At 40.7% G+C, this 25,297-nt stretch overlaps 1 protein-coding gene across 23 annotated transcripts in view; it reads right to left on the reverse strand.

Moving 5' to 3' along the window:
* Positions 1-25,297, reverse strand: part of msi2b (musashi RNA-binding protein 2b) — a 268,592-nt gene that overhangs the window by 24,341 nt on the left and 218,954 nt on the right. For 8 of the 23 annotated variants that reach the window (XR_013822713.1, XR_013822716.1, XM_079885757.1 and 5 more), the window contains exons 10-11: positions 19,497-19,571; positions 3,664-3,729 (exon numbers count right to left, since the gene is read on the reverse strand). Coding sequence is in view for 18 of the 23 variants with exons in the window: in XM_079885757.1 (XP_079741883.1) it covers positions 3,664-3,729; positions 19,497-19,571 (141 nt within the window). In the remaining 5 variants the exon portion in view is untranslated. Of the gene's footprint in view, positions 1-3,606; positions 3,730-19,496; positions 19,572-25,297 lie in introns of all 23 variants that reach the window. The other 15 variants (XR_013822714.1, XR_013822715.1, XM_079885752.1 and 12 more) reach the window with 2 other exon arrangements.

Genomic DNA, 25,297 nt, shown 5'->3' on the forward strand with positions numbered 1-25,297 from the left:
CGGAGATTATGCAGCGATGAAGATGATCTGCAAGGGCCGCCTGCAACATCACCATTTTGCCAGAGAACTACGCACAATAAAGTGCGACAGCTCGTCTGTCAGAGCGGAGCCTCTGACTTTCACCGTACCCTTGCCGGCAGGTTTGCGCAGGAGTTAACTGACTGACAGTCGGCACGCAAACACATCTCATCCTCCGCCTAGCAGCAAATGTATGCACAGCAGGGGTGTATAAATTGTGCTGCGCAATGGAGATCAGTTGGGTAATAGATGATGAGGTTCTCGGAAAAGGTCATCCTTAAATGTCAGTGCTCTGTCTCAATGGCTTTCTCACTTCTGTCACAACGCAACCATAGAGCGACACCATCAGTCACAAAAGAGCGCAACTGTGCCATCAGCTGAAGACGCTCGCCATGGGGGGTGGGAGGGTGGTAAAATAACTACACTGGCCTAATAAACTTGGTCCAGTGGGCCACGTCCTCACCTAATCACATTCCTCTCCAAAACACACAGTATAACCCAAGCTTTCAATGTTCAAATGAAAATTAAGCTCACTGGATCTGAATTTCACAATGCGAGCCTCGTGTATGACTTCTTCGAACTATGATCACGAACTGTTTAAAAGTCTGTAGATGCCATCAGCTGAGAGTTATTTCTCATGTAGCTCTCGTTTTAAACTCAGAGCTCGCTCCAAACAAGCCTGGTATAATTCACACACATTAAACAGCAACGAGATGCAGAGAGCTATGTTTTTCCAGGCTAAGTTGGTTTCTTTAGCCGAGTGCTAATCAGAATCAAACTCGTCTGATTGGGTGGAGAGGCATGACTGATTGGCTCACGCTCTGTCGACTGCGCTCCTTCACACCGTGCGCTGAGCCACTTTTACGCCTGTCTGCCAATTACACCGGGGTGGATAGCTGTCTGCCGGAGAGCAGGTGTCAATGGAGCAAACTCGAGTATGTGCACGAGTCAAAATATGCAGTAAACGCGTGCGCATCAGCAAAAAGGTGTGTACACACTATGTCAGTGCACTGTAAAATAATCTTTTAATAACTTTCATTTTGTCAGATGAACTCGATCTTAAAGGTTGAATTAATTATCAAATGCAGAAAAGTCAATTTTTACTGCATTTAGTATAAGCAACTTAACTAGAATATTAAACTTACACTGTCATGTTTGGAGGTGAGGCTGCAACTAGCAGACTTCTGAGCATGCTCAGTTTGAACACTGATGATGAACTTGAATATATATATATATATATATATATATATATATATATATACAGTACACTTCAGGACTTAATTATATATATATATAATCAAATCCGTGGTCACAGTTTTGCAATTCAGTTTATAAACCGTACTCACAGATTCTTAAATTGTTCCCTCGGTTTATCAAATTGTACCCAAGGATTAATAAACTGTACCCACGAATTTCCAACTTGTGCGCTCAGATTTATAAACCGTACTTTCGGTTGTTCAATCTGTGCCAACAAAATCATAATCCATGCCCACGCTTTCACAAGCCTTTCCTACAGTTTTGCAAACTGTACTCACGGATTTGTGGCCAATCCCTCATTTTAGAAATCTGCTTCAACTATGGCTCACCTATCGATTAAATTGACTGCTTTTGCTGTAGGTTTACATAGTAATGTAGTAAAATAATAATAATAATAATAATAATAATAATAATTCTTCATGATTTTTCCTGGGTCAAAAATGGTCTTTGGTGGTGGTGGACGAACACGGTCATTCACACACACAGCAAATACCCTACCCATGTGAACTACGAGCCCAGTACTGACAATAAGTCCAAAATACATGCAAAGAAACAGTTTATAATAATAACTTATCATACTTATTCATGAAATAAAAATAATCACAGTCAGGACAGGTTATAAAACAAAGTACTTAGAACTGTTTTATATATTAAAATCTGTACATTTAAATGTAAAAAGATTAATGATTTCAAAAGTGAACAACAAAGTAACACATTACATAGAAAAAGTGCTAGGTCTATTATTTTGCATTTACACTTCAGGACTTAATGCACAGATCATTTGACAGAGAATCGGATTGTTTTGTTCCGTCCATTGCTACGGTTGTCTATCAGATTCAATCGCGTATTTAAATATGGTTGTCAATCCAGAAACTTTGCAATGTGTAGTTATCCACCCCGTCCCCACTATAGCCAAGAATTTAAGCATGCAGTTAAGACAGCTGTATTCACTTTAATAATACACAATAATACGATATACAAAAAGATTCATTAAAAGAAGAGTTAACGAATAGGGAGCTTGTTCTGTTCTTGTGTCGGTAGACTACAGATTCCTAAAATGAGGGATGGAAACAAATCTTTGCAAAACTATAGGAATGGATCGCGAAAGCATGGGCACGGATTTTGAATTTGTGGGTATGGATTGAAAAAACGAAAATACGGTGTACAAATGTTATTAATTTTTTTATTTATTTTTTAAGGTTTATTAATCCGTTGGCGTAATTTGTTAAACTGAGGGAACAATTAAAAATTTCGTAAGTACGGTTTATAAACTGAGGGGAAAAATTGCAAAACTATGACCACGGATTTGCAGGATTTGTTTTTTTTTCTCCTACAGGTGACTTGCTAGGCTCTGTAGTTTTTGGTCAAAGCATGGGAACTTAACTTAATGTTAATGCTCAGCTTAAGGTAAAATGCTAGCTTATTGAATTTGGATCCACAAGTAAAAAACATTATTATTTTTGAGTTTTGAATAAGTTGAGTATGCCTAAAGTTTGAGTTTTCTGATTTTCTGATTTTTTACAGTGCCGAATGTGTGTAAATAAACTTGCCACCTGCTATGGAATCACTTTCTGATGGCCAATTAGCCAAGGCCATCATTTCCCATTGTGCTAAAGGCCAAATGTCAGTGAGAAGGCCGAGGGCTGTTCCTCCCTGCTGTTTATTTATTTAAGTATCCTTGCATCTTACAGACAAAGTCAGATTGATAGATTAAGCTATCCAGCCTCCGGATCAATAGTCACAGAGGAACGAAGAAGCGACTGGGAACTGTTTAATGTGCACACACTGTGTTTTCTAGTCAAAGGCGAACAAAATTTGTCCGAATGACGGAAGAAGGCATTAACGACCAAGAGCACCAATGATTAAATGTGAAAACCCGACAAACCATGAGAAATGAAAAGGCTCCCACGTGTAAGTCTGTTTGTAATGGTGTTTTGTGTGTGGGGGGGTGGAAGGGGGGTTAGCGAAACAAATACAGCAGCTACGGTAAAGTACAAATGGCAGCAAGAGCAGAAGCCGGCCCCTGTGCCCTGATCTGTTACCAGTTTCACCGACCATAATCCTGACATTAACTAAATTAAGAAAACGGGGGGAATAAATGGTCTCGGACCAATGGGTAGTGGGCCAACTTCTGCCAGCGCCATAAATCACATCTACAACAGGAAAGGAGGGGAAGAAAGCAGGAGCCTTGAGTCCTGTCCTTTCCTTCTAACTAAAGACTGTGTGTATTTGTGAGTGTATATGTGTGTGAGAGAGAGGACAGAGGCGGCTAGAGTTAAGAGCAGCATGAAGAGAGCAGCAGTCACACAGATCTACGGCCAGAGCGTTTACCTGGCCCTGTGCTCTGAGGGTATGCTGCGTAGCCGCCTCTTCCACGGGCCCCCCTACCTGAGCCACGCGCTGCCGCCACTGCTGCTGCTGCCGCTACGGGACCGTACGCTGTTGCCGGGAAGCCTGTGCGAGGGGTGGGGGTGGGGATAGGATGGGGTTGAGGAAAGAGGATAGGGGATAGTGGAGGAGAAGGCAGAGATATTGAGAGTACAAAAAGAAGGAAACAGGACAGACAATGAGGAGGATTGATGAAATTAAAGGCGAGGAACAGGGTGGAAAAGGGGAGTAGAGAAGGAATGAGAGGAATAGAGAGTAAACAAAGATGGAAAATGGTGTCAAATGAGTAATAGTGAAAGAATAAGAGGAGAGTGGATAGTGGAGGAGAAGGCAGAGGGAATGAGAGTACAAAAAGAAGGAAAGAGGACAGGAAATGAGGAGTAATAATGAAATTATAGGCGAGGAACAGGGTGGAAAAAGGGAGTCGTGAGGGAATGAGAGGAATAGAGAGTAAAAAGGAGGGAATAGGGTGTAAAATGAGGAATAGTGAAAGAATTAGAGAAGAGTGGAGAGGAAACAGGGTGGAAAAAGGGAAACGTAAAGGAATAAGAGGAGAGGGGGTTAAAAATGAGGAATAGTAATAGAATAAGAGGAGAAGAAAGGAGAAAAATAGGGAACAGGGCAGAAAGTGAGGGAAGAGAGGAAAGAGAAACAAGAAAAAAGGATGTAAAAGGAGAGTTGAGAATAAAAATAGGGAACAGGGTGGAAAACGGGCATTAGTGAAGGAATGAAAGGAGAGGAGAGAAGGAAAGGAAAGTAAAAACAGGGAACAGGGTGAACAAAGTGTAAGGAGAAGATAGAGTGGTAAACGAGTAGGTAAGGAACAAGAGGACAGCAGAAGAGGGAAGAGAAGAAACAGGGAGGAAAATGGGGAGTAGTGAAGGGAGGAGAGGGCAAAAAAAGGAGAGGGAAAATGAGAGGAGAGGATAAATTAGAAAAAAAAGCAGGATCAAGCTACCTCACAACATTACTGACTCATAAAGTTGCTGCAGTGTCTGTGCAGGTTCTGCAGGCTGCTGTAATACACCGTTTACAGTGGCCGTCTTCCAAATGCGGAGGAGACTGCAGTGGCCCTAATGCACTCTGAGTATTTCTGCATGGGTGACCACGCTGCTCCTTTGCTTATCTGTTTGGAGCACACAGCAGGAGGGCCACGGCCGAGCATCAGACTTTAGGATATGCTACTGAGCTTGTGCGGTCAAGTTACTGTGATAAACTAATTAGATTTCGGTTTTAATACAAATTTAAAAGGACTAGAATGCTTTAATGGTGGAAATATAACACTGCAGTACACCGTTATTCAAGAACCTAACATTAGCCTGAAGAAAAAAACTCACTTTAGACTGAAAAAACAACAATAGTGAAAATGAATCCTTTTATTTGTTGGAATGAATTCAATGTGGGACTGTAAGCTAAATATGTCAGATTATATTAACATCCTGTTGATATGTTTTGACATCAGAGGCATATGAAATGTCTAGTCAGTAACACTTTTATGCACTCAAAATGTATTAAATGGTCTTAGAAATAACTGAAATAAAAACATGCTTAAGGTAAAGTGTAAAAAAAAAAAATTCATACAAAATTACTTTAATTTTTATAAAAATATGTGACTGATGAAAATGAAAAGTATTTTTAGGCAAATAGAAAAAAAAAAGAAAAAAAAGTGAGCCAACATTTTAATTATTTTTTTTACATTGCCATATAGTTTACATTGGCCTAATTTCATAACATTTAGTCAATAAGTATTTATTTGTTTTGGTCTTTAGCATCACAACACACACAAGACATTCATTCATCAAGCAAATGAGAATTTTCTACTCATGCAGCTTTATCTTCCATAACACCTCGTACAAATCACAAATTCACAGTCTTTAAAGAGCTGAAAAGAGACACGAGACCAGGGGCGAGTCAGAAACCACAGCTCGACTTCCATAAAGGCAGAGAGGAATGAAATCCGGCAAGAGCCAAAAAGATGATCCAGCGCAACACTATAGGGTTAACTCCAACCATGACCGGCATCTGCAGCACAAAGGCGATATGGAAATGGCTCCACGCTCCCAACACTTTGTAGTCCACTTAAGTCACTTATCTCTGCGCTGCCGCTCATGTTTGGGCGGGAGAACGAGGGAGCGAGACAGAGACGGAGAGTCGTAAAGCCGAGCAGGCGAATCGTCCTCCGGTTTATGCCTTGAAACTCAATCAATCAGGAGGATAATTTGGTCTCCAGGCAGTGTGAACTGATGCTACAGCCACACCGGGCCCCTGGTGCTGCACGGGCACCGTGATTTGTGAGCGGGGCTGGATGAAAGAGTCTTCATATCCTTCCCGGTTTAGTGGCTCTTTATGGTGTTATTACGAGATTAGGCATCATGGATTAATTGCTCGCTTCCAAGTGCCCTTTAATTCACTTTAAGTGTGTTACACAGGGGAAAGTAACAGGTACTGTATGGCATGGCAGCAAGGGAGAGGACGTGATGCATGTGTGAAAGTAAACCGACTAGGTGAATGCACTGCAAAGTCCAAGTTTCATGTCTACAAGACATTGGCTTGATGGTTGTATGCATGACTACCTTCCACTGACAACAATACAGCTCTGTTCCAAAGCCTAGAGAGCTGCCTCTTTGCCTAAATAGCAAGCTGCCTTCTGAGGCATCATTCTAATCATCATGGAAACTCATAAGTGACTGTTTTGGAACGGGGATCAATCCTGGGATGTGTTTGCGTTCACACAGAAGGCACTTTAGCAAGTCTATGGCAATTTTTTTGGATCAATGCTCTGTGTGAAAGGGCTACAATAGAGTCTGATGTTAGCATGTTGCTAAGCTAAGGTCACGAATACCAGGTAAAATAACTTGTTTTAATTACCCAACACTAATTTTTTATCAATATTGAAATAAGTTATTCCTTAGAATTTGAGAAAAGGAGGCAACATTTTAAAGAGGTAGTTCACCCAAAACTGAAAATGACATCTTATGATATCATACAGCTTTGGAATGACGCCAATTTTTTGGTAACCTATTCCTTTAAGGCTCATATTGCCTTAAGCAAGCAGCTCACTAGGTCTTTGAACTGAGCAAATGAGCACCGTGGCACAATTGTACATAGCGGTAACATGTCTTGTCTTCTGTATTTGTGTGTGCTTGGAAAAGAGAGCTAGAACGTGAGAGCATGAGTGTATGCCCACGTGTGTGTGTCAAAGAGACAGAGAACCACTCAGCTTGCTCAAATCTGCAGTGTTCAAACATCATAATTAAATATTATCATTTTAGTGAACAATGAAGGACATCCACTCAAACGCTTCGTCAAAGTCATTATTATAATATAAATATAATTATAGAGCAGCTCTCTAATTAAAACACACATCTTTGGCTGCAGCGGTCCGTTCATGATTGAAAGCCAATAGACAATAAGTGGGTGACACTGGCAGATGGTTGGGTTCACATAGAAGGATGGATGGTAATTAGCCCTGTCTCTTACGGGTTCCCTCCTATTCTTCAGCACAGACGCCCTCCAAACCCTCATATTAGTGGCCTTAATAACCTTTCATGTGCTGCTAATGCCTAATCAAATAGGAGTCTTTAGGACAAGATTAGCTGTAAAACTGAACAATGGGGCCGAGTGCTTAACATCCAGATAAATTAAAGTAAAGCCTATATAGTAGCTAGTGTTAAATATTTCAGCCAACAATTCAATTTCTAGCGCCTGTCGATTGATGATTCTTATTCAAATGAAACAGTTGCTTCCAGTCAAGAGCATCACCGTCGACTTTGACAATGTGTTTTCACAGCATTTCTGAAAGAAAATGCGGAAACCCTGAATATGCTGCATGTATGAGACAACAGACCTTAAAAAAGGAAACAGATTAAGACAGATGTGTATGTGTGAAAACATATCACTTATACTCAGCGTTGGGGGTAACATGGTAGAATTGATGCACATTAATTTACTTATGTTGTCCACAGCCAACAACACTGCTTCAAAACAGAACAAAAAATAAATGCATTACTTTATATATAACGTTTTATAAACAGGAGGGACTCAATAAATAAAAAAATTACAAATTACATCTCTACAAAGGCAGCAACTCATTCAGGAAACAAACATGTTAACATGTCGCTAAACTAACACAAAACTCTAACAATACATTTTAATCGAATTATTTCTGATCAATACTTTTCAGCTAATGATGATTGAGTAACTAAAAGTGAATTACTTAAGTGGATAGTTTGCCCTAAACTAATTTTCTCACCCTCATATTGTTTGGACCCCACTGACTTTGAAAACACCTTCTTTTTATGTTCCACACAAGAAAGCAAGTCATACTGGTTTAGAATGACATGAGTAAATGATGAGAGAAGTGATTCATTTTTTAGGTGAACTACCCTTAAGCATGATGTTAATTCCGCAACATCACACTGAGAGTATTCTGCATCATCATCTGAGAGGCTGCATTTCACGTACTGTAAATATTAGTTTTAGTCCCACTTATCAGTCTCTTCAGAAAAGACCGGCTCTTGACATGAGTAAAACATCTCTCAGACAATGGTAAACATGCACCCTGCTGTGTCCCGTCAATACCGGCGTTAATTGCGGAGCTGCTGAACTCAATTTTTTTTTTTTTTTCTGAGCGGGTACCTCTCCACCCCATAATCATTTGTTTGTATAATATGTCAATATTATATGCGGATGCCTGTGTGCTAGAGATCTAGAAAGTTCTGGAAACAAATTACCTACTCGGAAAGCGCAAATTAAGAAAGTTAATTCACACATCTCGTCAGTGCTTTGTTCCTGAAGAGGGTCGGCGAGGCGAGAGAGGGGGACGTGGGGTGGAGGGGTGAGTGTTATCCCCTAGGAACAACTTGGCAGAATCAAATCAATTTCATGGCCTCTCTATTACTGAGGACATAACGCCAATATTTAGCTTTCCACTTTTACCCATTTTTCCAGCCTGTTTGCTCTGTCAGTGGCCGTGCTCGGCTGGGCCGGATTGGCCTGGAGTAGGGACAAGGACACATCTGTTCCACCCTGGAGCCCTGAAGGAGATGCCGTCCTCACTCGTCCCCTCTCTCTCTCTCTCTCTCTCTTCCACGCTATTTCCTCCTGCTGCCCCCTCACTTCTTTTTCTCTGCCTCCTGAAGTCTTCTCTCATACATTTTATGAATCTGCAATTTTTATTTTACGATCGCTAATGCCTGTTTGTTCTTGCCAGCAGTCCTCTGGAGACATTCCAGTTTGGACCGCGCACCGTTTGTTTTCTTTGCTGAATCTGTGAGTCATAGACATTAAATAATTAGACATGGTCGATCATGATTTTAAGTCATAATGGCCATTAAATGAGATTAGCGGGGCTGCTAACATTAAAACAGAAATGGCAATACATCTGATGAATTTGATATTGAATGCATCAGAACATCATTTAAACCACTAATGAAACTGAATCAAAGAACAGGAACAGTGCCCTTGCTTTTGAACCACACTCAAAAAGCACTATTAGTTGACATAGGCATTATAAAAGACATTCAAGAAAGAAATGAATTGTGCAAAAAAATGCGAGTGCTAAAAAGGAGGATAAAAGAAAAGAGCAATCTCGCCAACCATCTTTTCAAACGAGAGGTGAGTCATACTTCTCTAGTAGAAGCCCTTGACTTGAATTACTTTCAAAAGGGCCTTTCTGCAGAGCTTTCAAAGACTGCCGGGAGCTTGGGCAATGAGGCTTCCAAATGCACAAGCCTGAGTGGCGTTCGCCAGCAGAGAACTCCTCCGTATTACGCCCTCCTGCTCACATTTACCACTAATGAGGGTGCTGACGGCAAAGGAGACACGAGATATGTCGCCGCTCCGGAGTGTACGGCTTCGGGAATTACAGGTGTGAGAATCGTGGGTCAACGCTGACTGTAGGGGTTCAGTTGCTTGTGGCGGAAAGGTGTGAATTCAGCAGTGATTATTTAGATGAGGTGAGCGTTTACCACATTCAATTATGGTTACAGAACAATTACACTTGTGTCATCCAAGACTATAAACAAATGATGATTTGAACACCATTTATGTTATCGACATGAATGATACCTTAAATCGCGTACTAGGTTTACGCTTTGTCTCTACATATTGGTTTTTTTTTTTCACACAGTGAAGAATAAAATAAGGTAAACATATATATATATATTATATACAAATATATACCATTGACTAATAATGAAAGAGGGGCAGATCTACATCAAGGGACAAAAATATAATACTAGGCAGAATATTCACCCAGAGTATTCTAGCAACCGCACAGCAAACACCCAGAACAGCCTAAAAGACTATAGGGGAACCAATGAGGTCTGTTCTAGCGCGTCAGACAAGCACATTCAAGCTTCCGTGTTTAACAAATCGGATATGCACTTTTGTAACGAAACACTGAAAAGTAATTTATTTACTGTTTATTTAATTTTTTTCAGACCATCTGAGAGATCATAACACATTGCTAAGAGTTCGTCTTGTTTTGGACTTGACTGACAGATTGGCATTCTGGCACTGCAAAGCTTCATGCTTTCTAAAATTAAATCCATTTTTTTCTTTTTGTTGCAATTATTCTGCTTATTGTACATATGATATAAAATAAGTTTATACCAGTAGTCCCATATTCATAATTATGACCACACAGTCTGTTTACAATGTCTACCATTGAAACAAATGTTTAATTCTACCAATATATAGAGTCTCTTATTAGAATAATATACTATATGTACAGTATAATTACTGTAGTAATAACTTCATAGTGACAGATGTCCCTTTTTTCCATTTGAGCCCCTGAGCACTCTCTGCATATCCCTGTATGCATTGGATTGATTTTAATAACTTTAATGTTCTTGAAGTGTGAACCATGAGTAAAATACAAGAATTGGATCGAGACTCGTGGTATTGGCAGATACTCAATATTCAATGACTCAGATCAGATCAGGGACACAAATAACTTGATCGGGAGTCGGGACATCCCTATAAAAAAAACTGTATACTCAGAACACCCTGGCAACTATCTAAAACACCCTAGCAACCTCCCAAAACACCATCTGACAACCACACAGAAAACTCTTAAAACACCTAAAATATTTTAGCAATCTCTACAAACCACATAAAAATCCTGCAATTCTTAGTAACCAACTAGAACACCGTAGAAAGTAGGGCTGTGCGATTAATCACATTTTAGTTTTGATTCCGATTTTGGCTTCCAACGATAACGGAAAAACAATACTCAATATAAAAATGATTATAGGCCAGCACTCAGTTCCTTTACAGTGGTGCGCTTTCGCTCCTTCATAAAAGGCCAAACTTAATGTACAAATCAGTCAAATCATGTAACGTGACTTTCATACAGTGCATTCTATTGCTGGACTGTGTGCGAGATCCGAGAGTAATGGAACACGGACAACCAAAGTATACTTTGAGCTTTGGGTGCATGCCTACATTTAGGCAAGTCATTTCACTTGGCGGCCATCTTTGAAACGGGCAAATATTTTAGTCATGCAAGAGCAGCTCCGATCTCTTTGAATGGGAAAACATCAAGTTCTCCAAAGCTGTTCACCAAGCTTACAAATAAATTTCATATTTGAAAACAATGAAATCTGACAACAACTGTCTCCTAAATGTGGTTTCTTATGTCAAAATAGCGTCAAAATGATAATTAGTTCATTTCAGGCTCAAGCAGCCAACGCGTATGCGCGGTCCTAAGCGCGCGTCTCAGAGCATTGACTGTTTCTATAGCAACTAGAGCTGCAGTGATGTGATGACTTTACCAATCTGCGATTGGCTCTTATATTCAAAAGGCGGAACTTATTCCGCCATATTGCACTTTCTCCCATTAATAGTAATATGAGTGCATCGTCTTTCTATATATAATGTCTTTGTCACTAATGTTAATCAAACAACAAAAGAATTGAAAACAAGAGAATCACTCACTGTTCTTGACTGAATGACTTATGTAGCTTTAATAAGAATCAAAGCAAGTTTAATTCATACATTAAAGACTATATGCTGTTATATTTTACATTTGATTATTCAATTTCTGTAGAAGGCCTAAGCTATTAACTGAATACTGATTTAGACTTGCATGAAAAACATAAATCACTGTTTATTTAATTTGTATCTTTGTCCTATTGTTTGTAATGAGCTTTTTAACTAAATTACTTTTTGTCATATCACCCACACATAATCGTGTAAAATATTCATGATTATAACATTGACCTAAATAACCATGATTGTATTTTTTGCCATAATCGAGCCATCCTAATAGAAAGCACAAAAACACACAGAAGACCCTAGCAACCACCTAGCAACCACATAGAACACCTAAATCAACAGTGAGTACAATAAAATATAATACAAAACAATACAATACAATACAATAAAATACTACATAATATAGAGGAAAGTAAGTTTACAAGAATTATGATTACCTTTATATCCACTCTGAAAAGTGTGAGAATGTACTATGGTCCACTCATGATCAGAGGTTAAATAAACAAGCAATGTTTTCATTGATCTGAGAAGCACATTAAGGGGAAAAACACCGGAATATATGAACGGCCACAGGGAGCATCACATACAAGCTGTGAAGCTGTGTCTGACTAATAGTGCATCTTATAGAGCAATTTCTGAAGGCAGAAGGCATGACCAGATTCCTCTAGTACATCCATCATCTCAGGCCTGTATAAAATAGGCCAGGAGGGCTTTCTGAATATCATCACAAAACAGCCACATGGCTGGGTACTATACATTACAAAAGATGTGACATTAGCAAAGGATGTATAGCAAAAGCTAAGTGTATTTAAACCTTACAAGCTAGGCTAGTTATTAGACATTTGCATACAACAGTCATTTCACCTGGTTTACATATGCTTAAACTCTGAGTGGGAAAATGGGGGATGGAGGGGTTGGAGGAAGACGTATGTAACTGTACCCAGGGGAAGAAGCTGTGCAAGGGGAGGCAGTTCAGAGAAGACGCCACTTTACACGAGGCAATAAAACCTACAACCACTCAAAAAGAGAGACATTTTTTGTAATGAGCAGCAAAGAAAAATACATATCAGTTCTGGTGCACAGAACAAATAAAGTAAAAGAACAGCCTGACACCGCTGCATACATATTACTGATAAAGCTTTAGCTAAGAAAATGCAAGTCAATGCCTAAGAATACAACGGGGAATGCAAAGGGCTAAGTCACCGCTTCTGAATGTCATATTGATATATGTCCAGTGATGTAACCAGCTCATTAGTTAAATACAGAAATGTGTAATGCCATGTGCTCGGCAAACAGGATCTTAATTCAGGATCTAAAGTTCAACTCCAATAGAGAAAGGAAGATCAAAAGGGTGAACAATGCAAGAGCTGTGAACTTTGTCACTCTGCTGAAGATCACGGCATCAGGGATTTGAAAGATCCGGATCTGGTCGGCCTGCTAATGTCAGAACCTGCCTAGACATCAGTGAGACCTCATACGGCTAGAGCAAACCAGTCCACCTCCCCCGCGGCTTCCTGGCCCCCTGGATTCAGGTCCAATCACTGCCATCAGCATGAGCACATATAATGAGACTGAGGCACAGGGACAGGTCTCCTCCACTGGCCGCCTCCTTGATGAGGGCAATTACTGGCCAGACAAATACTATATCTCTGGAAGAGGGGCATAGGGATTATTCCAGGGGGGGAAGGCAAAGTCACCCACTCATCAGGCCAGATTCTTTAAGAAGCTTATCTGAGGGCACTGGACTTCTCATTAGCCATGTTTCCATTACCCTTCAAATTGCGCAAATTGAAATTGCGAATTGAAAATACGCTCAATGGAAACACGTCAATTTCGCAAAACCTCCCATTTATCGCAAAAAAGTTTTTACGCTCGCATGAGGTGGTTTTTCATGCAATTCGAAAAAGAAATATTTCGCAAAACTGCAATGGAAACAGTTTTTGCGCATTTACAGGTCACCTGACTTAGAAGGCGCGGTGTGTTTGGACAGAATACGAGACGGAGTTCTTTATTTAATTAATAAAAGACAAAAGAATGACAGAAATACTGGATTCTAAACCTCAAAGAAATGCCACAATCAAGACCTCGGAGCAGAAATGAGTGAGAAAACCCAGAAACACTTCATATGTGCCGCTCACAGACACAGTATAAGGGTCTTTCCTTGCCAATAATGCTTGGATAACACGCCTACGTTTCCTTCCATTAATATTAATAATAACGCCTAGTGCGGTACGTGGCTGTGATATAGGCTATATATAAACTTACCAACGTCCGTTGCCATGATTTTTGGAATGACTTATCGCGAGAGGAAAAAATTACGTTTTAGTCGCATAACATCGGTTAATGGAAACGCCGTCATTTCGCAATTGGTTTTTAGCGATATTTAAAAAAAAAAAAAAATAAATAAAAAAAAATCGCAAAAGTTTTGCGTGAATTTTTAATGGAAACGCGGCTATTGATGACCACGTGAGAGGGGGCAGATCTGTGGTTAGTACGACAGACAGAAATGGCAGAGGGCTAATACTAATCTAATTGTATTGTAGTGCATCTATCCATACATTTTCTAGGCTGTGCTGCAAATAATTCACATTTCTTTAGGGATATAGTGCTTGTAAGGCAGCATAGGTGCAGTGCTAAAGTTCTGCAAAAATTATCTGGCCAGAGGAATGGGAGACAGTGAGAAGTGGCCCCAGCTGTCAGAAAGTGGCTATTAGCTGAAGCTGGCAGGCCAGGAAAAGCATCTTTGCTGACAATTATTTTATTTTAAGTACTGACTTAAGTCAGTGGGATACTATCAAACTTTAATCTTAATTTTTTTAAGATATAAAGTTTTTAAAAATGTTTGAGAAAGCAAAGTTTGAACCTAAACCAGGTAAGATGCGGCAAGTATATTGCAAATAATTTGTGCAAACTCAATGCGAAAATTCTACATGACAAAATAAATAAATAAAATAATACATAAAAAACACACAATATAATGTAACAAAATCAAAAAATAATTATATATATATATATATATATAAAATCATAATATAATGTAACAATAATAACAAAATACAATAATATGATCAAATAAAAATGTTGTATTGTGGTATTAATTTTATCTCTGTACAGCACATTGGGCAACTATGGTTGTATTAAATTGTGCTTTATAAATACTAAATAAAAAAAAACACTTTAATAATGTAACAGAATAAACAAAAATAAATAAATACAATAAAAACATAACAGCATAAAATAAATACATAAAACTAAAACAACAAAATAATAAATAAATAAATATACAAAATAAAAAAATATCAAAGTAAAACAAACAACAAAATAAAAGTAAAATAAAAAACAATTAAATGTAACAAAATAAAAAAATATATAAAAAATAAAATCAACAACATTAAATACAGTGCTATGCATAAGTTTAGACACCCATACTAAAGTTGACTAAAAAGAGGAATAAAAAATCATCTTTTGGAAACTGAACTTAATGCCTTAATTTAAAAAATTAGGAAAAATCCAACCTTTAAGGACACCAATTTTCTTTGTGAATGAATAATGTATCATAAATAAATAAATGTTCTTCCTTAAAATACAGGGTGCATAAGTTTGGACACCCCTATGTTAAATTCCCATAGAGGCAGGCAGATTTTTATTTTTAAGTATTTTTTTTTTTTTTAATTTTAGGATACTATGCATCCTGATAAAGTTCCCTTGGCCTTTGGAATTAAAATAGCCCCACATCATCACATAGCCTTCACCATACCTAGAGATTGGCATGGTTTTATTTCAGTTAGCCTAATAGCTGGTTTGATTTGCATTGAGAGATGATCTTATGGAAAGTACTCCATGCCAATCTCTAGGTATGGTGAAGGCTATGTGATGATGTGGGGCTATTTTAATTCCAAAGGCCAAGGGAACTTTATCAGGATGCATAGTATCCTAAAAATAAAATAAATAAAAAAACTTAAAAATAAAAATCTGCCTGCCTCTATGGGAATTTAACATAGGGGTGTCCAAACTTATGCACCCTGTATTTTAAGGAAGAACATTTATTTATTTACGATACATTATTCATTCACAAAGAAAATTGGTGTCCTTAAAGGTTGGATTTTTCCTAATTTTTTAAATTAAGGCATTAAGTTCAATTTCCAAAAGATGATTTTTTATTCCTCTTTTTAGTCAACTTTAGCATGGGTGTCTAAACTTATGCATAGCACTGTAAATAAATAAAATGAAAGAAACAAAGAAACCTACTAAATGTTCTGTAGCTTGTTGCTTGGCGTAGTAGGTCAGGACAATAAGCAGCTGTTGCGTTGTATCTGGTTAGGGCACTGTGTTTTGCAGATATATTGTGGCTAAATCAATAAAGGAAGGTTGATCTTAAGTTCTGTCTTAACTAACCATGTCAAACAATGAGCTATAGGACAGTAGTGAAATCGTCTCACCGGTTCAAATTGCCTCTCCACTTAACTGTACGTTAAACGTAAAATGCGCTTTGATTGACTGTGATTGACTGTGATTGTGCAGTGTCATGTGACATTTTGCAGAGCTTTCCTAAAGGCAAAAGGCGGCGCTCCATTCAGAGTTCCATGTCTGAGTTGTGGATCTGATACAAGCTGATAATTAAACCCGTACTGGTTAAACCGCCTCTGCAGTGCAGAGTGGGATATGACAGGGATTCAGCCTGACTGTGGGGAACAGCGGATGAGTCATCAGTGTGATTACAGCAGGCAGGGCGCATGAGACAGGCTGTCTAATCTATCGCTATGAGGCCACCTCCAAAATGACCTCTGCCACCATGCACGCAGTTTACTCCGTAAACACACACAACATCTGCCCGCCGCAGCCCACGTCAGTCAAGAATTACCCCTAAATGAAGCGGCGGGATGCGTTTATAAGAGCCATGTGTGTGTGGCGAGTGTGTGTCCGGCTCAGCGGTCCCCGTTTTGAGCATGTAACATGGTGAATGTGTTTGCCTCGTGCCTACTGAGTTAATAAGCAGCCTTTTCAATTAGAGCTAATTTGGGTGAAGAGCTGAATGGGGTAGCACAGCTGCAGGAGACTTCAATGTTGCCTATTCATCCACTTTCTCTCTTTCTCTTTCTCTCCTCCTTTTATGATCCTCTCCTTACAATGGGTCAGAGAGAAGAAATTGTGCCACTCTCCTAAAGTCTGTTGGCGCTGCCAAGCTCAGCGGGGCAGGGCTCATATCATACTTTCCCCTCAGCAAGTGCCGCTCGCAAGTTCTCCGTCTCCCTCGCCTCCACACAAAGAGTGTCTGTGGTCAGCCAAAGCAGCATCTTTATTTATTTGTTTGCACTCCAATATCCTGCAGGCCTGGTCGTGTTATCTGTATGACGGGGGCCGGCGGAGAATAGAGAAGGGCCCCGTCCCTGACAGCCTCTGTGTTTGCATAACTGATTGGGCCCTAATCAAAAGTGAAGCATCAATTCCAGCCCTCTCTCTTCTTCCTCCTGAGAACAGAGGGATAAATGGAGGAATGAGAGCTAAAGGATGGTATTTTAACACGTTGTTTGTTCCGACTGGGCCGAGAGGGGCGGCGACCTTGATGTTGGAACATCCTTCAGTTCTCATCAGTGCCAGCCGCGTCAAACGCCAGAAATCGCGGCGGAACAGAGATGAGGAGAGATGATTCACCGCTCGGAAAACCAAAAGCGGTTGACGGCTAGCGCGGGGCGAGATCAAACAGAAATAAACAAAACACAAAACGTCAACAAAATCATACTTAACAACTATCTTTGATAAGACCACCTCTGCTTGCACTCCTCTGGATCAATGCAACTTTAATCTACAGATTTACGTCAAAATGAGAAGATCTTCTCTCACAGCTTGGGGAAAGTCCGATGGATCCACGGGCTTGCAGGATAGACACTGAGCTTTGGATGTGCTTCTCGTGGATTTATAGCCTCTGAAACACCCTTTTCAGTCTCATAAAATGAGAAGAACAATGTGTGTGCGTGTGTCCTGGTGAATGGGGAGATAACAGTGAAGGTGGCCTGATGCTGTCAGCTGTTTCTTATCTTATCTACCAGAGGATGTTAGTATGAAAATGACAATAGCAGCAACACTTGCTCAGGAGCTCTGCCATAGCACCATTGGTTGTTTATGCCTGTATGTCTTTGGGGCAAAGAAAACACTAAATCCATCCGTGATCAAAATTGTTCCCGGAGGAGGACTAGAAAGGTACATACGCTGTATATCGATCATACACACACACGGTAGCATTACAGGGCTTTATTTTTACCTGAGTGCTATTGATAAGCAATTTATGCTTCTTGTTTTCATTAAAAAACAACACAGCAACACAGTAACTTGCATACATGCACAGACTGAGAAAATGTGCGCCATCCCCTGTGACCTGTTACAAATCCAGTTACCTGCACGGATTACAAGAAGTGCCTTGAAAAAAATTACCTTTTCTCTTTTCAACAGTCAATTTCTAACCTTCACTGCAACCAAGCTTATAGCAAATCCCAGGTGCTACAAGCGGTCTGGAAAAAAAAGCTTTTTCACCCTATATGTTCAACACCAAGGTCATTGACAACATCTGAAATGGAAGAGTGAAGGGACCCTTTTGGATTGGCACTGGGCAGATCATTTTACAAGAAAAGCTGGGGGATTAAATGAGCGGAGGAAAAAAAGCACCTTTTTGCACTAGAACTGCAGTTTAAGTCAAGCGGTTTGCAGCCTATTTTCCAGTGAGTCATATGCCAGCAAGACCTTCAGCTCTATATCCAGGGTCAATATCACTAAAAATATGCATTTGATACACTCGATTGCTTTTCAGCTAGTGTTATGAGGCTTTTGGCATGGGCGGACCGGCATGTGTTTATTCGTTCAGTTATTTTTAGCGTCAGGTGGGAGTTTAGCGTTTAGATATAGGCCTACACATATATTTGTAAGGGTGACTTAGTTACGTTTGCTAGACTCAGAACTGTTGCTAACATGGCACTAGGCTAAGACTTCTTGCCGAAAAGAGTGAGCCCACAATGATGTTTTAATCCCCCTAACCAGGCTTAGTCACAGAAGCTCTTCCTCAAGCGCCTGCCAATTTACACTTCCTCATTATCCATTACTCTAGCCCATTTTTTTTTTTTTTTTATCAGTAGAGATGCAAAAATAAACACGTGGATCAGAAATATATAAGGTGCAATTAAAGGAGATTCACTGGGCATTAGCAGTATTAGCTACAAGGTGTCAAATTAAGTACACTCAGTAGTACCAGATAAACCACTGAGCAGAACATGATAAGATACACTACGCACGTTTCAGACCAACAGGTTACCAAAGGCCAGTTCTGAGAAGTGGGCTATGAAATAATAGAGCTGCTTTGCCACATCACATTTATTCCTGACAAAAAAGACCTGTCTTTGTCAGGATGGCCTAAAACCCTGCTGAGTCAAGATTTTGGCGATTTGCTGAATTGTATTGTGCAGTATAGTTGAACGTTTGAATTATCTGTGAAAGGAGCGAAAATGAGAAGGCCATGGGCTCATTTGTAGCTCCCACGGATTTTAAAAGCATTACGTATGGCAGTGTTATCTGCAAAGCTACAAGCATGTGGATGTGGGGCTTCAGCGGGGGGGCGAATGAGGCAATATGTGTGTCTTTGTACATCAAGATGTATACTGTTTGAGTATGTGAATGTGTATTTAAGTGTAAAGTGCCACGGTAAAGTTTTTCAGCATTGGGGTGTAGCGAGAGGCAGGGATGGGTGCGCATTGATGTTTGTGAGTTTGCCGGTCAGCAGGGAGGCCATTACCAGACAGCAGCAGGAGAGAGAAGCACCATACAGAGCTTAACAAGATGGAACTTACCAGGGAATTGGTAGCTGTAGCTTGGGGCGAAACCAGTGTATCCGCGGCCATACGTTGCTACAATGTTTGGATAACCTGTAGGGAGAGAAGAAAATCCAAGGATGTGATAAACCGCTCAGACCGCCCAGAGCTTCCCTATCACACCAATAAATCAGTATGCCATTTAAAATACACATACACACAAGAAGCAAGTGAAAACAGCTCCTCTTTCACCACATAACCGCAGCCCTCCCCGCAAGGCCACAATGTAACAGATTAGCTGGCTTGCAAACTTCAGTTTGCAGTGATGAACAGCATAAACATCACAAGACACAATCTCGCTTCATTCCCTGGGGCTCATCCCTCTTTTTCCCCTTGCTGAGGGAACGGACATGTCTGCGGCTGTCATCTCTCTCTCCCTCCCTCCTTTTTTTCTCACCTCTCCACTGTCATTGATCGATAACCCTTCTTTTATAGCCCGGGCTAATCGATCATGAAGGACACGACAGCGCAAGACAATGGCAGGCTGATAGTTGTGGCAGGACATCACGGATTAAAGTCCCTACGTGCCGTGCAGCCTCAGCCTCCTGCGCGCTAATACTGACAGGATGGCACGAATATGATTGAGCGATTGCAGAAGTCATTCGAAAGTGGAGCGAAACACTGCAAAAGCATGCTAAGGCCGCAATTTGTTTTTTTTAGCCCACCTCTTGTCGTCTTTGCTGAGGCAGAACTTTTTAATGATGACGCTCGGGCGAGTGAGTTGGCTTCCCCTTGACTATTTTATTATCTGAAATACATCTTGTTTGAGAGTGAGGCGGAAAACACGCCATCAGCAGCGTTTACAACACTGGAACGCATCCTGCTCGTGCTGTTAAGAAAAAGTGGGATGCGACCCAATGCACATGCTAAAGTTGTCTCGCTGCCAGCATTTAGCGGCGGCCCGCCGTGTGTCCCTCTTTACCAGGCTAGAGCCCAAAGACCCATTGTTCTTATTCTGTCACAATGGCTTATTACAGTGTGAGCCTAGACACTAATTATCTGGCCGGCTTTCAAACAGAAGGAAAAAACGGTTTCCAACGCAATCGAACATATCAGCCATATTGTTGCAGTGAACGCCTGAGGGAGCAGGGTGCTATAATCGCGTGAAAACAATATATATAGGCTCAATCCCAATTCACCCCTTGCCCCTACCCCTTAGCCCTACCCCTCCGTTTTGCGCGTTCCCGTGAATGGGTAGGGCTGTCTCGATTCTCTTTTGGTTGGAGGGGTAGGGGTAAGGGGAAGGGCCAGATAGCCCTTGAAACGAAGATTTTTCGTGACCACACTTCAAACGAAGGGGTATGAGAAATGTACCTGCATACACCGGCTACAGAGGCAACATGACTGCCAATAATCATTTTCTTTATGTCACATTCAATCTTGTGTTTACGGTCATGTTCTTCAAAGAAACGGTTGCAAAAAAATCGTTAAAGTTCGTTAACAATATGACGCGTGTAAAAAGCAAAAGATTGAAGCGAAGTGGACGCGCGAATGAGGCGAATTCGCGTCCGCCGCGCTAAAGCCTCATTCGCGCCGCAAGACATCCAGACGCGCGTAAACGCGTCTTAACATTGAAATCACTCGCGCCAGACGCTCTATTCGCGTTTGGTGTGAACGCAGCATTAGGCGTCGAATATATCGTCATCTCCGTTGTTTTCAGCAAACTTCAGAAGAAAAATGCAAAAAAATAGCTGTAACTCACGCAAGACTACAGCTGACGACGGCATCTTGGAAGTTTGTGATAAACATTGGCGCATCTCCTGTGACTTAGGCGCTAGCGACGATGTATAATGACATGTAACGGTGTAGTAGTGGTGTCCCATTTCTTAGGGGAATATTTTCACCCCTACGCCTTGACACTCTGTTTCAAGGGGCAAGGGTAAGGGGTAGGGTGAAGGGTTAGGGGTAGGCGAAGGGGTATAAAATAGAATTGGGATTGAGCCATAGACACTATTGTGCCGTCACCTTCTTTAGGACTCTACAGAAAGTTTGTTATTTGCCATCAGCCCCATTTCTTCCCTCCCAAACACACCTGAAAGATCTTGCTAATAGTTATTGGCTGCGCACAGAGCGAGCTTGCACCAAATGATCGCTAGTGGCTTATCCTTGGCTCTCGGCCACAAATGTGAGTTGGTGAAGAGAATAAATATACTCCACCGCAAGTTAGGCTAGACATAACACAAATCAATTCAGTTTGACATTGCAGAGGCAGACTGGTGGGAAGTAGTCTATGTGAAGCTATTGATCCTGTCAAAGTTTCTTTGGTGAGGGTCAGCGCTATAGTAGAGGCTTAAAAGAAATAACTTGCTTTTATGAAGTTTTCTGTCGTTATTGACTGCTTCTGAAAGGAGGCTTTTTGTGCCATTTGCGGTAAATGCTATGTAAACCACAGAGTCAGTTTTAAAATCAAAGACTATTCTTGAGGAAAGTTCATCTCTGAGGGAATCAGAGCAAGGAGGAGGAATGGATAAAAGTATTAAATACACTACTGCCAAAAGTATAGAGAAAAAATGTTGCAGAACCCATCTTACTTAAAGGGACAGTTCACCCAAAAAAGAAAATGTGGTCATCATTTACTCAAATTCATGCCATTCCAAACCTGTCTGAAGAAATTCTGAACAATGAGGATATTTTGAAGAATGTTTCAACTATTTTTGTCTCTACAAAGAAAGTCAGTGTGGTCCAAAACAACACTGAAACCCACTGACAAGAACAGTATCTTCTTTTGTGTTCTGCAGAACAAAGTCATAATGGTTTGAATGACATTATGGGGAGTAAATGATGACAGAATTGGCATTTTTGGGTGAAACGTTGAAACTCAATGACAAGTTTTCAGGATATGCCAGTCTCCATCTTTTCTGCTCCAAAAAAAAACCAAAAAAAAAAAACCTTCACTTCACCTAGCAATATTGCCTCTGAAATACATGCTTGTATGTTCTGCAGCAAGTTGGCCATCTTTAACTTTGCTCCTTCCAAGTGCTGTATCATATGTTTACAAAGCCTTAATATCTGAGCTCCTCCGTCTCTCTCGAGACTACAGTGGCTCTGTGTACTCTACTCTTACAGAGGAGCAAATGCCAGATGCCCAGACTAAATATACATGACATGGGCTTTTCCTGTGACATTTAAAGAGATTACTTTAAATGTAGAGGGATGGGGTTCTGTTGACAGTAGGGGATTAACATACTGGTAGGGCCAACACCTATGGGAACACAACGCAGAAGAGAGAAATCAGCAGTGCTTCCAGGCCGTATGCAGAAAAGAGACTCAGGTGCAAATAATACATAGAAAAACAAAAAGCTCACAGGAAATAAAGCAAGCATTGACTACAATGTAATCAGTTATTCATATTTTGTTGATTCTCCCTCGTTTTGATTATAGTAACCATTGACCTGAACTTTGTGCATGTGTCATGCTTAACTTCTTTCCAAACCTAGGGTTTCATTTGAAGACCTGCACGACTTATCACAATTCAATTTTATAATTTCCCAAAGGTTTTCAATGGATTTAAGGTCAGGTGACTGAGGAAGTCACTTGATGACTTGAAAATGCTGAGCATGAACACTTTTATTGCGTGCACCTTTGTTGCATTTGTGTGTTTGGGATCGTTATCATGATGGAAAAAAACACATTTGATCACATTTGAACAGGATTCCCAAGTATTGGTCCATTTTCAAGGTACCAGCAACAGTGTAGATCCTTCCAACACCTGCTGAAGACATGCATCCCCAATACCATTATGTCTCCCATGCCGTGCTTAATGGTGCTATGCATGCATTTGTAACCATTGTAACCATTTATTAACCATTAATAAATGGTTTCTTTACTGGTACACAACCTCTCAATCAAGTCTCTTGTAGCAATTGGCTTACAGTTAAAAATGAAATTGGGGGTTCCTCAAAATCTCTTTTGCTTACCAAGGCTGCACTTATTTGCACAAAAATACAGTGAAATAGTATAACATACAATTATTCTATTTGAATATATTTTAAAATGTAATCTAAGCAAATAAGTGTGAAAATAGCTGTAAAGCAAAAAGCCACATCTGCAAATTCAATCAAGAATAATGATCTGCTGTGAACTGTTAACAGTCTATGCACACAAAAGCTCACAATAATGCTTTATTTGTGAGAATACCGGGAAAACAAATTTTGAACAAAAAATGTTTATGCCACTTTTGGCTCAGCTAAACAAAAAACAATATTTTAAGGTACCAATTTTTCCCAGACACATTCATCCACCACCTTGTCAAAACTATTTAGCTAATTTTCAGACCTAAATGGCTCTCCGCTGCGTTTAATTGCCGAGCTGAGCCTCAGTGTCGAGCTGTGGGCTCAAGAAAGGGACACACCATGAGACCAGCACCAGAAGCACCAGACCGCCATACCTTTGACGTTCAATAAGTGGCAAGACTGCATGTCGCAGTCACGGCCCCTCGCGGGAGACTGAGCCAGACTAGAGGAGAAAGACAGGTACCTGAGCCCGGGGAGAAGACTCATTAAGCCACGCCGTCACCACGGTAGACACCTTCCGTCTCCCGGCAACGCTGTAAATAAAGACTGTCACTTAATCTGGCCTAGTGCCGTTGGCCTCGCCCTCTTATTTGCGTTATTAATATGCATGCTAATGTGCCCATTTTATGGCTCAACAGTTTCGATTCACTGTAAAATCAATTATCCATCTGGTAAAGCTGCACTTTGCGCTGGCTGAGATGTGTATTAATTTTAGCAAACATACATGAGGCCCAGCACAATAAAGATAAATAGCCCGATTAGGTGTGGTAAACACCGTTGCTCAGAGCGGGGCTCTAATGAGATTTCGGCACATAAGGAATTGAGGTTCCTTAAATAATGAGCCTTGTTGATTTTTGTATGCAAATTACCAAAAGGAATGTTTCGCTGTCCTGCTTTCCAATTTCATTTAGATAAGACGGTGTTGCGATCGAGTGAGCGCGACCCCCTTTAACCGGCTCTCTGCTCCCACTGTCTCAGTCTTCCTCCCTTTCGGTTTGTTCAACACTGATCTGCTTTAAACCCTAATAAGCTCATGACACCCACTTGCGGCGTAATTTCATCAACCTCAACTCAAGTCAACTTGAGCTGACATCACGCTGTTGGCACTGTGAAGCCGAATGATATCATGGACTACTAAAATGCCTGGGGGCACCAGATGTTGGTGGAAGGTCTCAATGAGCTCTTGCATACTCCGAATAACTGATGAATTCACCCTCCTTTTAGGTCAGATTGTTGAAATCATGGGTTCATAACTCAACATTACTTACATTTTCCTCTTCATTTAGCACTATAATGCGGAGCCCTGCTCTGGTGAGGGTCGGTTAGGGATTTGGTGGAGCTGGAAGCGGATCTGGCTGAATATCAATAGCATATTTCATGCGGGCCCGGCGAGGATGCTTCATCAAGTCAAATTACGGGCAGGACGACCTCTCCTGCAGCTTCACCCATTAGCTGCCATTCGCATTCTGCACCAGGCATCAAACGATTTATTTGCTTCAGTTACTTTCAGCAGACGATCAATCTCACAGTAATTATCTCTTGTCACTGGAGCTGGTTGGGGGGGGGGAGGGGGGGGGTTGAAGTTTGAGATGGGGGGGGGGGGGGCTGATAGGTGGGTATTCTTGTCTGATTCTACATTTCCTGTCCTCTTGACACACATCAAATCTACAGAAAAACATCAAGACAAGCTCTTGCTAGTGTCGGGATGACGGCTCTGGCGTTTGACGGGTTCCAGTGCTCGTCTCTCTAATAGCACGCACGTGTCGT

The sequence above is a fragment of the Squalius cephalus genome (assembly GCF_949319135.1).
Source record: "Squalius cephalus genome assembly, chromosome: 11".
Lineage (NCBI taxonomy): Eukaryota > Metazoa > Chordata > Actinopteri > Cypriniformes > Leuciscidae > Squalius > Squalius cephalus.